Source organism: Nannospalax galili, unplaced genomic scaffold, assembly GCF_000622305.1.
Source record: "Nannospalax galili isolate Female #2095 unplaced genomic scaffold, S.galili_v1.0 scaffold307, whole genome shotgun sequence".
Lineage (NCBI taxonomy): Eukaryota > Metazoa > Chordata > Mammalia > Rodentia > Spalacidae > Nannospalax > Nannospalax galili.
Genome location: NW_008359625.1, coordinates 6,941,811 through 6,954,416, shown reverse-complemented (window position 1 = coordinate 6,954,416; position 12,606 = coordinate 6,941,811). Strand labels below are relative to the sequence as shown.

The window sequence follows — 12,606 nt, the reverse complement described above, 5'->3', positions numbered from 1 at the left end:
GTGCTCCAAGTATCTAGCAGGTGACCCAGTAGCAGGAGGGCAGGACTCCAGGTACATGCCTTCTATCTATCTATCCCCTTTGGACCCTTGGAAAGGTGCCCACCCAAGGCCTCTTCTGAGCAGTGATGTCACCACAGTCACAGCTTCTAGCCAGGCCACTGTTACCCAGTTCTGGTCTGTTTGTTGTCCGACCCATTTTGTTGTACATGACCTGGCCAGAAAAGATGAGCTAGCCAAGAACATTCTGGCAAGTCAACTGAAGCAACTCAGAAAGTTTTCAAAGTTCAAAAGTCCCAGGCTTAGGATCTGAGCCTTGTTCCTGCCTGAAAAGAAGCGACAGGAGAGAACATGTCCAGGTGCAGCAAATCCCAGGCAAGCGATAGCGAGAGCCAGGCCCTGGGCTCTGTATTCCTGTTCTGCCAGAGGCCTGTTTGCTCAGCTCTTCTGGGATTCCTGGGAGACCTCTCTCCAGCCTTAGGAAAACCCTTTTCACAAGAGTATATTCAGTGTATCCAAAAGAGACAGAGTAAGGCCTCACCACAAACATAGCCACTTTGGCACAGGGACATCCTGACTCTGCTAACAGAGAGTCTGGGCCTGAATAACAGCTTCTTGGGAAGCCTCTGTTTGTCTCTGACACACAGTAGCTGTGCTTCAAGGAGTAGGGCAAAACTTCAGGATCCAAGCCCTTTCTGTGAAGCTCTCCTTCCCCAAATCAGAGCTCCTTGTATCCCCAAAGATCTCTCTTTGCACCAGAAAGGACACGTTCCTCCATTCTCTGAGTTGACCTGTAGATAAAGAATCCCTCAGTACCCTTCTCCATCCTCCATCTCTTATCAAAAGCTGAACATCTCCCAAAAGGACTGGAGTGGAGTATCTGGACAGTGCCCAAAGCCTGACATCTGTTTCTTCATATGGGACCCCTTTTCTCTTCTATCCCACAACTATTTCTAATTTCATCTGTCCATGCCCATCCTCTTCCAGCAGACTCCACACAGTTCACCCATCCACCTGCTCAAGGCAATCCAAAACTTAAGCTCCAGGCCAATACTCAAAGCAGGAACCCCTAAAGCATATTATATTTCCAGGGAAAGAAAATGCCCAAGTAGACGGTGAACAAACTTTTACTTTGCCTGGACTAGAATCTACTCCTGCATATCTATGCCATTCTCAAGTACAGTCTGTGAAGGACACTGTGCTGGTTCAATAGCCACAGTGGTAATCAGTAAGGGAGATAGAAACAAGAGCAGTCTCAGCCCTATCCCACCACTGCCTTATTTTAAACCCCAAGTCAAGAGTGAGCATGGGCTTTTGGGGAGGAAGTACCCTTTGGTCTAACACCATGGCACAGGGCACAGGCACATAAAATGCTCAACACATCCTGGGCTCATGCTTCTTTCTGGTCTGAGGTCTCCATCTGCTGTCACGCAAGTTTCACAGCCACAGTGTCTCTCTTCCACACAGGCACTGAGGTCCCCAATGCTCAACATTTCCTTTTACATCCCTGAAAGCTGGTGTAATGGCCAGTAGGTGACAGGAACAGAGAGACCGTCGGATGAGCCCACAGATGAGTGAGTGAAAGGAGCTGTCACTCCTGTGCTCCTCCTGCCATTTCCCACAGCTCCAGGCACCAGGACTTTCCCTGCCTCCCCTTGTCCACCAGCGGTTTTCAGCCTTACCTCCCATGAGGAAGAGAAGCCCCGCCACATACTGCATAAGGCCTCGGTCCCAGCAGCATCCCAGCACACCGATGATCCAGCCAAAGAGGATGATGGCCACGGCCATGCCCATGAAGCCAGCTGTCATTCTGCGCAGGTCTGTGGGGAGGCAGGAGGGATGAGTTAGTATTAGAGAGTGGGACAAGATAGGGTCAGTTGGCCCCTAGCCCTGGGGCAAGGGCAGGGGCACTTCAGGGGCACAGGTGGTGAATGTCCTCTGCACAGACATCCTAGGACAGCTGAGTTTCTAAGCACAAAGCAAACACATGATCTGTTGTGATTGCTCACGCATCTCACTGGGTAATAGTGACCTTCCTGTGCATCTCTCAACCTTAAGTGACAGGTGCTGTCTTTAATCCCTATCTGCAGAATGGAACAACTTGCTAAAGAAACATAGTAAGTGGTAGAACGGACTAGACCCTAGATAGCTGTGGCTACCCTCAGCATTAGCCTATCACAGAAGTGAGAGCCAAGGAGATGGGTTACTGGGGCAGAACAGGGTCTCTGGAAGCAGGGTGCATCTGTCAAGCTCTATCTCCCTTTCAGTCAGGTTCTGCTGGGCTGTTGGAGAGGTGATGTATGAAGTTCTGGTTTGGGCATTTTAGGTGCTCTGTTCGTTCCTTCCCCTCCAAGCTGGCTCTCAGTATAGTTTTGCCTATAAGCAGGGCTGAAGAGGAAGATGCACCTTGCCCTCCCTTAGTCTGAGACCCTTGAGCAGGCCCCTCCCTTGCACTTGCCTCTATCTCTCCACCCTCAAGTGTAGGGGAAGGGCCTTCCTGGCTCTCTTCCTCTGTGACCTATCAGACAAAGCCAGGAATGGCTTGGAGAAAGGAAAGGTTTGCTGAAAGGTGATGTTTTCAGGAGAAGGGAGAAGGTGGGGCTTGCTTCCTTGTCTCATCAGGTCTCTCAGCATCTTGCTCAACTCAGCTTCCTCTCTGGCCTCTTCCCTCCTATGACCAGAGGTGGCCAGAGCTGCTGTCACACACTGTGCCTACATGAGTGCCTCTGGCCTGGGTTGGTTCCCTGAAGGCTTTCCTCTTCCCATTCTTCTTCCTTAGAACTAGCCCCTTACTTCCTGCCAGGGAGCACCTCACTCCCGTGTTGGTCACTCCTCCCTTCCTGCCCCTGCACCCTCTTGCAATCCCTCACACCCATCTCTTGGGCACCATCCCCAGGCTGCCAATAGGTCTCTAAGCAAGAGCAAAGCTATTTTGTCTGGCCTTTGCCCAAGGCTCTAACTCTTCTGGGGCATCACAGAGTAGCCTAGAGCAGCAGGGACAATCTCTTCTCTCAAAGGAAGGGTGAAATGTCAGGGTGGGTGGGAAGGTGCCTGCCTGGAGTCATAGCACCTCACTCGCACTGCTGCCTCAACCGTCTCTTCTCTTCTCAACCCCATGGATTTCTGTGGGCAATTCCTTGGGGTCTGTATACCTCACAAGGGGGCCACCCCTCGGTCCTCTCCTCTCACTTTCCATCCATTCCCACCAGGAACCAAGCAGCACAAACAAAAGGACTCCCAACTGTCACAGTTTGGGCCAAGACCCTTCTGTTGAGGGATCTGCTCTCTGTTCTGACATGGAAAATCAGACACTGCCAACAACAACCAAAGGAGGAAGCTGGCTGGAGAGTGGGGAGACTCAGACACAGCAGGAAGACTGTGGCTGAGCCCTCTGGGAAAGAGGAGCCTGCAGAAGCAGGACAGTGCCTTGTCAGGGAGGCAGATCCCCGGAGGGCCCCAGAGTGGGTGTCTGCTCCACCTAGTTCTCCTTTACCTCCTGCACACCCAGCAGGCCTGCCCCAGCCAGGTGGAAGTAACACTCTGTGTTCGTTTCTGTGAATTACCAAGGAAGCCTCATTATCACACAGCACTGTGAGGATTTCTCATATTGCCAAGTAAGTCAGACAAAGCTGTGTCGAAGGAGTGGTTTGATGACAATACTATAGCATATGAGCCAAGCTTGCTGCACAGACAGCCATGGCTAGAAAGAAAGGAACATTCCTGCCCGTGAATCAGTCCTGGTTCCAGCGCCTATGTGCCCAGTGTCTGTGGGCTGTTCAAGGCTATGCAGATTGATTCCTGCAAACAGGGTACTCTAATCAATGCTTCTTTAACTCTTCACATTCTTCAAGGGTGAGGAAGGGAAAGGCCAGCTCTCCCTCTGAGAGGTTTAAACCCACTAAATAGGTGGTACTAAAGTTGGTGCACGGCACTCCTGGGTCCTTGGGTCCTGTCCTCTATGACTTCATGAATCCCCTCTCTGCTGCAGGTCAGATAATCGGAAGCCCTACATCGGCCCCAGATCCTATGGACCCTTGGGAGCAAAGGCATTTCCTAAGGGACTGAGTGGACATGGGATCAAATAAGGTGACTCCATGTTGGTCAGAGATGAATAGACCAGTGTGTTGTTAGGCAGGAAATTTAAAGAGAATGCTGAACACTAAAAAACAAATGGCATTGACGGAGCTTTGCACTGGAAACTGTTATTGAGTATGTTAAAGCTGTGATGAAAAGCTTCTTCTAAAAAATTTTTTTAAATCTATGCATATAAAAAATGGCAGGTGACATTTACTGAAGGTTAAGGGCAAAGTATTTTACTTAGAAGAAAATGGGGTAGGGGAGGCAGAAAGGCAGGGAAATGAAGAAAATAATTGGTCTTCCAAAAGCTCTAGGCAGACCCTTGTCATCTGGCCCCCTTTCTCTCTCACAGCTTAGATAAACTTCTGTGTCTCCCACAGGGCACTGTTGACACAAGTAGAAGGTCATGCTAAGTTGTTGTTGTAGAAACAGGATGAAGGCCAGGGGTCCTAGCTATGTTTTCACTGACCCGGGAAGATTTTTACGTCACCCTTGAGTCTTTGTCAGAATTGTGTGTGAACAGCTGGTTATTTTCTCCTTGGAGAGCTACCTAAGTAACTACCTGGTAACTTGGGCAAACTGGTACAATAGCCCAAAAGTCAGATGGGACAAGAAATATTCCTTTTTTACAGATGAAAAAAAGAAAAAAGCAAGAATCAAAGACAAATAATTTATTGACAGTCTCAAAGCCAGTGGACTGCAAGAGGAGTTAACAACTGTATTATTGAATTATGTAAGAAAATAAGATAAATAATAGAATTAAAATCGACTGTGAACAGATACATTTAGTACTTGCTCTTCCAAAATCAAGCCAGAACTATAGCTAGGAGATGTGGAACAAAGGAACAGAGATTGAAAGCTGTAAAAACGGCGGATGTTGGATCTGACTGGGCTGAATCCAAAGCCAGTGTCAGGGAGGCTGAAAACCTGCCTGCAGAATCCTGCACAGCCTCATGCACTGGCCCAGAGAGGATCCAATGGGAAACAGAGGGGAAGGGGATGAAACAAGGATTTTGAGGAAGCTATTTGGGAAGAAACAAGATTCCCAGATCCCCTTACTGCTCCACACCACCGAGGGGTTTCTCTCCTCCCCACTCCAGGGGCATTAAACAGAGCATTAGAAATAGGGTCATGGGCAAGCTTAGACAAAGCCTGGCTAGCACAGGTGAGTGTCAGGGTACCATACTGAAGTTCATTACTACCCCCTGATAGGGTGACTACTGGATATATAACCTGATCATTGATTTTTTTTGAGGGGGGGAGACAGGGTCTCCCTCTAGCCCCAGCTGTCCTGGAACTCACTATGTAGACCAGGCTGGCCTTGAACTCACAGAGATCCACCTGCCTCTGCCTCTCAAGTGCTGGGATTAAAGGTGTGTGCCACCACACCCAGCTATAACCTGATCATTGAGAATCCTGGCCCTCTTCTATTTGGCTTGCAGAAGCTAGTTTTTAGACCTTTCTTCCAGCCTGGAGGCTGAGTGAGGTCTCTCTTGAGCCATCAGTAACCCATTACACCACAGGACCCTTGGGAGCCAAGGTCCTGCCTAAGGACTGAGTGGGAGAGGGTAATTGTGGTTCTAATACTTTCCTCACACTTCCCCTCAGACTCTGCAAAACATGATACAACTCTGAGTTGTTTTAGGATTTCGTCATTGATTCAGCACTCCTAGGTAACTCTTTAACACCCCACTATTAAACATGAGTAGACAGAGGGTAAGCAAGATGGCTCAGCAGGTAAGGGTGTTTGCTGCCAAGCCTGACAACCTGAGTTTGATTCCTGGGACCCACATGGTGGATGGAGAGAACTGACTCCCACAATTAATTTCATCTACAAACACACGCACGCACGTACACACACACGAGAGAGAGAGAGAGAGAGAGAGAGAGAGAGAGAGAGAGAGAGAGATTTTATACATACACATGCAAAATAAATAACTATAAAAGACAACAAACCGAGAAAATCCAAAGCTGGAGTAGGAGGGAACCTGGGGAGATAAACTGTAAGGAGAAGAAAAACAATTCATAATTTATTATTAGTGTTGTCAGAGAGGCAAGGCCCAAAAGATTGCTTCCACGAACTAAAAACTGAATGCTATTAAAAACTAGTAGCTAGAGAACAAAAACAACATAAAGTGAAATAAAATGACATATAAAATCTATGAAACTTCTAAATATTTGAACTTATGTATTAATTATCCTATTGTGCACCAAAAGGCTTAAGAAGTCTTGGAAAATGCCCATACAACAGTGGTGCAGACCTGACATTGCAGCTGCTGGGGAGGCTGAGGAAGGAGAATTGAAAGTTTGAGGTCAGGATGGGATATAGAGTGAGCTCAAGGCCAGACTTAGCAACTTAGTGTGATCTTGTCTCAAAACTGAAAATATAAAAAGGACTTAGGGCTACAGGTCAGTGGTAGAGCACTGCTTAGCCTGCATGAAGCCCTAGGTTCAATTTCTGAAACTGAGAGAGAGAGAGAGAGAGAGAGAGAGAGAGAGAGAGAGAGAGAAGGGAGCTAGATGATGCCTAGTTTTAATTCACACATAAAATCTGGTCCATGGGATCCCCAGGAAGACTTATATTTCCTATTTGAATGTCAATGCATCATTGTATGTTGTTTAATGGTTCTAAATTTTCTTTTGTAAAATGAGAAGAAGAGGAAGAAGAGAAGAAGAGGCAGGAAACTCTAACTCACCTCAGTTGGCTTAGAAAAGTATTGTTTGGTTGACCTTAGAAATATCACGAAAAAGAGCCTTGAATGATAAATTTGACTCTGCAGGCAAGGATAGAGATGAAAAATTCTTCTCATGAACCATGTTGGGTTTGAGTCCGTGGCCTATATTTCATGACCCTCACATTCAACAGTCTAATTTCTTAAATAAGAAGGTGCCTTCTAAATTCTATTGATTCTATTTCAGTGTGTTGGAAGTGGTCAGAGGGAGGCTGATACTGAAGGAGGTGGAGGAGGAAAGGTTGAGAAACATTAAATAGAGCCAGAAAAAACTGCTCTCCTCAGAACAATTTTTGATTTTTTAAAATATTTTATTTATTATCTTAAAAAATTTATGTGTATGAATGTATTGCCTACATGAACGTAAGTGTACCCATGTTATGCAATGCCCACGGAGGTCAGAAGAGGGTGTTGGATCCCCTGGAGCTGGAGTTTGGACTGCTCTTAGCCACCGTGTGGGTGTTGAGACTTGAATCCAGGTCCTCCGCAAGAGCAGCCAGTGCTCTTAACCACTGAGCCATTTCTCCAGTCCCTAATCTTTTTATTTTAGAGTTTATATTCTTATTAACATTTAAACTGAAAGAAATTGTTTGAAACTCTACTTAGGAAGCTAAGATATCTGCATTTAAAAATACCACTTAGAGAAGAAAAATATATATTGGGCTCTGAATGTCTTTCTAGTTGCTCCATAAAGACCCTGTACAAAAAAGACGATGATGATTGGAGTATTTTTTTCCTCCCTCTTGAAAAAACAAGACTTTACTTTCACAGTAAAGACTGGACGCACACAGAAAAAGAAGAGCGTCACTCTGTCCTGCCCTGCCGTTATTAAGAGCTGGCCTGTCTCCGGAAGACATCTGTACTTGCTGGATGCTCCCCCTTCTCTAGGACCAGAGCACACAGCCCAGGTTTCAAAGGTGAGCACAACAATCACTCACAAATGAACCAGGTCACAGGTATTGCAGGCTGAGCAAAGGGTTGAGGACAGAGCCCCAGTGTCTTTGCATGGAGAGATCAATAGGTCAGGGCTGCAAGAAGAGGAGAGAGAACCTGTGATGAAATTGCTACCCATGGGGCCAATTCAAGACAGGTTGATTCAAACGACAGGGAACATTCTGGGGACTTTGGTACTGGGGCTGGAGAGGTGGCTCAGCAGTTAAGAGAACTGGCTGCTCTTTCAGAGGACCTGAGTCCAGTTCCCAGTACCCACATGGCAGCTAACAACCACCTCTAACTCCACTTATAGGGGATCTGACGTCTTCTGCTGACTTCCACAGGCATTGCACCGCATGTAGCACAATTACATACATGCAGGAAAAACGTTCATATACCTAAAATAAAAATAAGTAAAAAAAATTTTAAAAAAATATTTGGTACTCAGAGATCAGGCGTCTGGAATCTAGTCTTTTTGCTTTTCACATACCTGGAGAGGCTGAGGTGAAGGATTTATTTGTTAATATGGAGATGCATCCACCCCCAGAGTGTTGTTGCTGTGTGTCTCCAAGGACCAAAACAGCTGGAGGCTACAGCAGCTAATAGCAGAGGTGCCTGTGGCCATCTAGGCTCTTTGAACCCTGGGCTCTGGCAGTGAGCACTACAAGCATCTACAAAGAAGAGATATTGGGCAGGATGGATGATGATGTGTTTGGGAGGGCTTCAGTGATATAGGTAAGAAAAACAGGAACAGCCAAGAACCTCCCAGGAGCTCCTGCCCCTGACTCACTTCTACAATGTCAGGTGGTTCAACATCACGATGTCGTTCTAATTAAGGGATTATTTTATGTGAAAATAAAATAGTTCTTGGGTTTCCATGGAAAGTACCAGATATGAGATTCGAATCCCTAGAATGCCACTTAGAACTGCCCTCTGCCTTGTCCTGTACTCCATCCTTCTCCAGCTCCAAGCTCCAGCCGTACAAACTGCAGGTTTCTTTCTGGACAACGCAGTGCTTTCTAGCGTCATAGGTCCCTGTATCTCTGTCTGACAAGCTTCAGACCAGCTTTGAAGACCTCCCTGCAGAGTGCACATGTCTCTGGGAGGCTTCTGTGGTGTCTCAGTGGACTCCACACCCAGTTCCCAGAACTCCTACTCTTGGCTGATTCACCTTCCTATCTTATCATAGTTACTGTTTATAGCTCTCTCCCGTCAACAGATTCAAGCTGGCTCAGGGTCGAACTCATGTTTGGTTTATTCTATCTTCCTAATTTCCAGCTCTTTGCCTGACATAAGCAGGTGTTCAACAAATATTTGCTAAATGTGATCACCATCCCACCCTGTAGCAATTATCAAAGCTGTGTGCGTGAGGAAGAAAGCAGGGAGAAAACACCTTCACAATCCAGTGTGCTTCAGTGACTCAAATGTCATTGTGACTTGGACTTGGTTTTTCTCTTTTCTAATTTCCAACCTCATTTTCTAAAGCCAGCACTGCTTAAACAATCCAGCATCATTACTTACTGCATACTAAAGAAACAGCAGCATGTATCTGGGTTTCAGACAACATGGAGCCATGGGTTCATAAAGACTCTGTACTACCCCTCAGGTTATGAACAGAACAGACTTTACACCCACCGCACCTCCCAAGTCAGGAAGGGATAGTGGGAAGAAGACAGTTGCTGTAGAAACAAGAAGCAGTTTCTGGGTCAAAAGACAGATCTGAAGCTTCTTCCTCCTGGATCCTACCTCCGGATTAGAGCTGCCATAAATAGGGATGTTATAGCATGCTGCCATATACAAATCACATACATTGTCAAAACAATGGAAGCAAATTACAAAATGTGTACTCGCCTGATGAAAGCTAGGTCAGCAGCTAAAACACACAGGAAGAAGGAAAAGGAGAGAGAATCCAGAACCCAGAGGAAGCATTCCAAGCCAAGAAAGAGTTTTTAAACTCACAAGAATGGGCCCCTTGTTCTTACTGTGTGGCCGCTGATCAACAGCAGGAAAGCACAGAAGGGAATGATAGGAAGGAAATGTAGCTCAGCCACCCCACACACCTGGATGGCCCATGGTAACCTACTCTACAGCACTCTTCATTGACAGCTGCTCAGAGTGTACCGTAGAGAGATATGCTGCTCGGCAGGCACATGACCCCAGAGAGACACTGCAGAGCAATCAGAAGATGGGAGCAGAACAGGGCTGGAGAGATGGCTCAGTGGTTAAGAGCACTGACTGCTCTTGCAGAGGACCCAGGTTCAATTCCCAGTACCCACACAGTGGTTAACAACCACCTCTAATTCTGGTTCCAGGGACTCCAATGCCCTCTTCTGACCTCCGACACAAGTGCACTTACATGTGGGCAGTATGCTCATACACATAAAAAATAAAAATGGAAATAATACAATATTTAAAATGGGAGTGCTAAAACACACGGCAGCTTAGGAAAAAGCTGGAGGTGCTTGGGAACTGGCCAAGGGCAAGGACTTTGAAAAGCCTAGGAAAAAGGAAGATGAACAGGAATCTACACTGTCCGTTTGCTGTGTCCAGGTGTGTGCTGGGCAATGTACACAGGACAGACCGATTCTCCCTTGCAACACTCTATAAGGGAGAGGCTATTTTTTCCCCAGTTTGAAAAGTAAAACAAGGGGATTTTAGTTGACCAAGACTATACAGCAAGGAGACAAGGCAGCTCCCGGAAAGGTCCCACTTGGCCCATTCTCTTTTCATTTTTCATGCTTTTAATAGTCTATGCCATTTCAACCCCCAGAATTGAATTTAACATTCAGTAAAACATAATGGAATATCATTCACCTATCCAAATTATTCTGTTGAAAAATGTCAAAGTTATAGGAAAATTCAGTGAAAAGCAATGCATAAGCCTACACATTCCACACTGCAGGTGGGCATATGTGAGCCCATGCACATATATCCATGTGAGAGATGCAATGGAGAAGTAGACCAAAGGTTAGCAAGGAGCCTTTGTGATTGTGGTTTCCTTTGTTCCTTTCTACAATGGGAAGGTAAGAGTTTAAGAATCGTCTTTGGAGCTTGTTGGGAGATGTGAATTTTGTTGTCTTTAAATAGTTCTAAGTACAAATGAGTCAACCTGCCAAGATAGAAATGATAAGAGACTGTATGGATGGCAAGCCTTCCGTTTCTTCTTAGACTGTCTAGAATCTGCATCCTGGTTCTACAGATACTGGTCTGAATGCACTGTGAAGAATACAGCCATGCTCTCTTAGTCCTGAGGTCCCAAAGCAAAGGACAGTAGATAACAGCCTCCTTAGTCTCAAACTGTGATGTTCAGGATGGCATATGAGCCACACATGGTGCTGACCCCTTGAAATGGTTATTGGGTACCTGAATTGACATATACTGTAAATTTGAAATATATACCAGACGAATGTTGGAGAGTGAGAAGGAATTTCTATAAAATATGTCTCAACATTTGTTTACATTGATTACATGTTAATATGTCAGTATTTTGAACAGATTCGATTAAACCAAATGTATTATGAAAACTAATTATACCTGTTTCTTTTTAATGTCTTTAGCATGGCCAACAGAACATTTAAAATTGTGTATGTGGATTGCATTACATCTCTATATGGCTGCAGTGCTCTGGGGGAGAGGTGTACGAACTTGTGTCAACCTTGCTATGAGGTGCCCAACATAGTGCTGCCTCTTCTAATGCACCCCACCTTCAGTTCACATAGAATGAGAGACTGGGGAAGGAGGTGGGGATGAAGGTTTCTTAAAAGAGAGTCCCTTCTCTCCCATGGGGGCATTTCCACCCTTACCTACCATAAACTCAAGCCATGGAAAGTACTCTTAAGAGAGCCACTTGGAGAGCTGCACTGGGATATTCTTGAGTTTAGAAAATACAGGATGGTACTTCCCCGTGGCCTGAAAAACTGAAGGAAACAGCCAGCTGGAGCTGCTGTGGCAGCATAGGTGAGACAGTACTCTGTATTCAGAGTTTGCTGGGGAAGGATTCTGGGCTTTCTCCACAGCCTAAGCATAAACCAGTAAAACTTAATGACCCTGAAAAGACCACAGCCTTGTGCTTGCCTGTTTTGGTGACTTAACTCCACCAGAGTCTCAATAGAGGGTAGCAACAATAATGGGAGTCAAGGAAGGAGTGGGACCAGGCCACTTGGCTAGTGCCCTATGCATATGAGGAGACAGTAGTACATTGTCAGTTCCTACAAAGCTTTTCCAGAGGAATCACTAAGTTACCCTGTGGGAGAGTGAACCGTTATTTGAACCCTGCCACATGAAAGGCACCAACACAGAGCAGAACACCAGGAACATTAGACCTCCTTGATATTTTACCTGCCTTCCTTTCTCTAAGCCTCTCCCTCAAGAAACCAGAAGGAGGAACAGGGGAAATTTAAAAGGAAAGATACTGAACAGATCTCTCCTTCATTTTTCACTGCAGGTTTCCAGTAGTATGTCAAGGTTTAGCTGGAGAAGGAGAAAGGCAACTGAGACTCAGAGTTGAATTTCAGGTATGAGATCTAACTCAAATTTTGTTAGCTCAAATGAAGGATTTTGAATGCCTGATAAACATCCAAAAAGATGCATGCACGTTATCTAGGAACGGAGATGGAAGATCAGAAAGACCAAGCTTAAAAGGTTATAGTCTGGAAGAGCCTTTATCCATCCTGTCCAACAACTCGACTGAAGGTATCGCCTGTCTGGCTTTGCTGTTTGTCAAGTAGCTTTTAGTTATATATGTATGCTCTTATGATATTTTATTGGCCCCTTTAATCTTTGGTTATACTTCCCTTTTTGGTGTTTAAGGACATACAATTGGACCAGATAAACTGATTTGTTTTTACTCTTGAGGTCATTTGAAGGC

At 45.7% G+C, this 12,606-nt stretch overlaps 1 protein-coding gene across 1 annotated transcript in view; it reads right to left on the bottom strand.

The window, feature by feature from the left end:
- Tmem178b (transmembrane protein 178B) overlaps positions 1–12,606 on the bottom strand; it is a 413,079-nt gene that overhangs the window by 28,991 nt on the left and 371,482 nt on the right. The window contains exon 3 of the mRNA XM_029558865.1: positions 1,680–1,817. Within this exon, the coding sequence (XP_029414725.1) occupies positions 1,680–1,817 (138 nt within the window). The remainder of the gene's footprint in view (positions 1–1,679; positions 1,818–12,606) is intronic.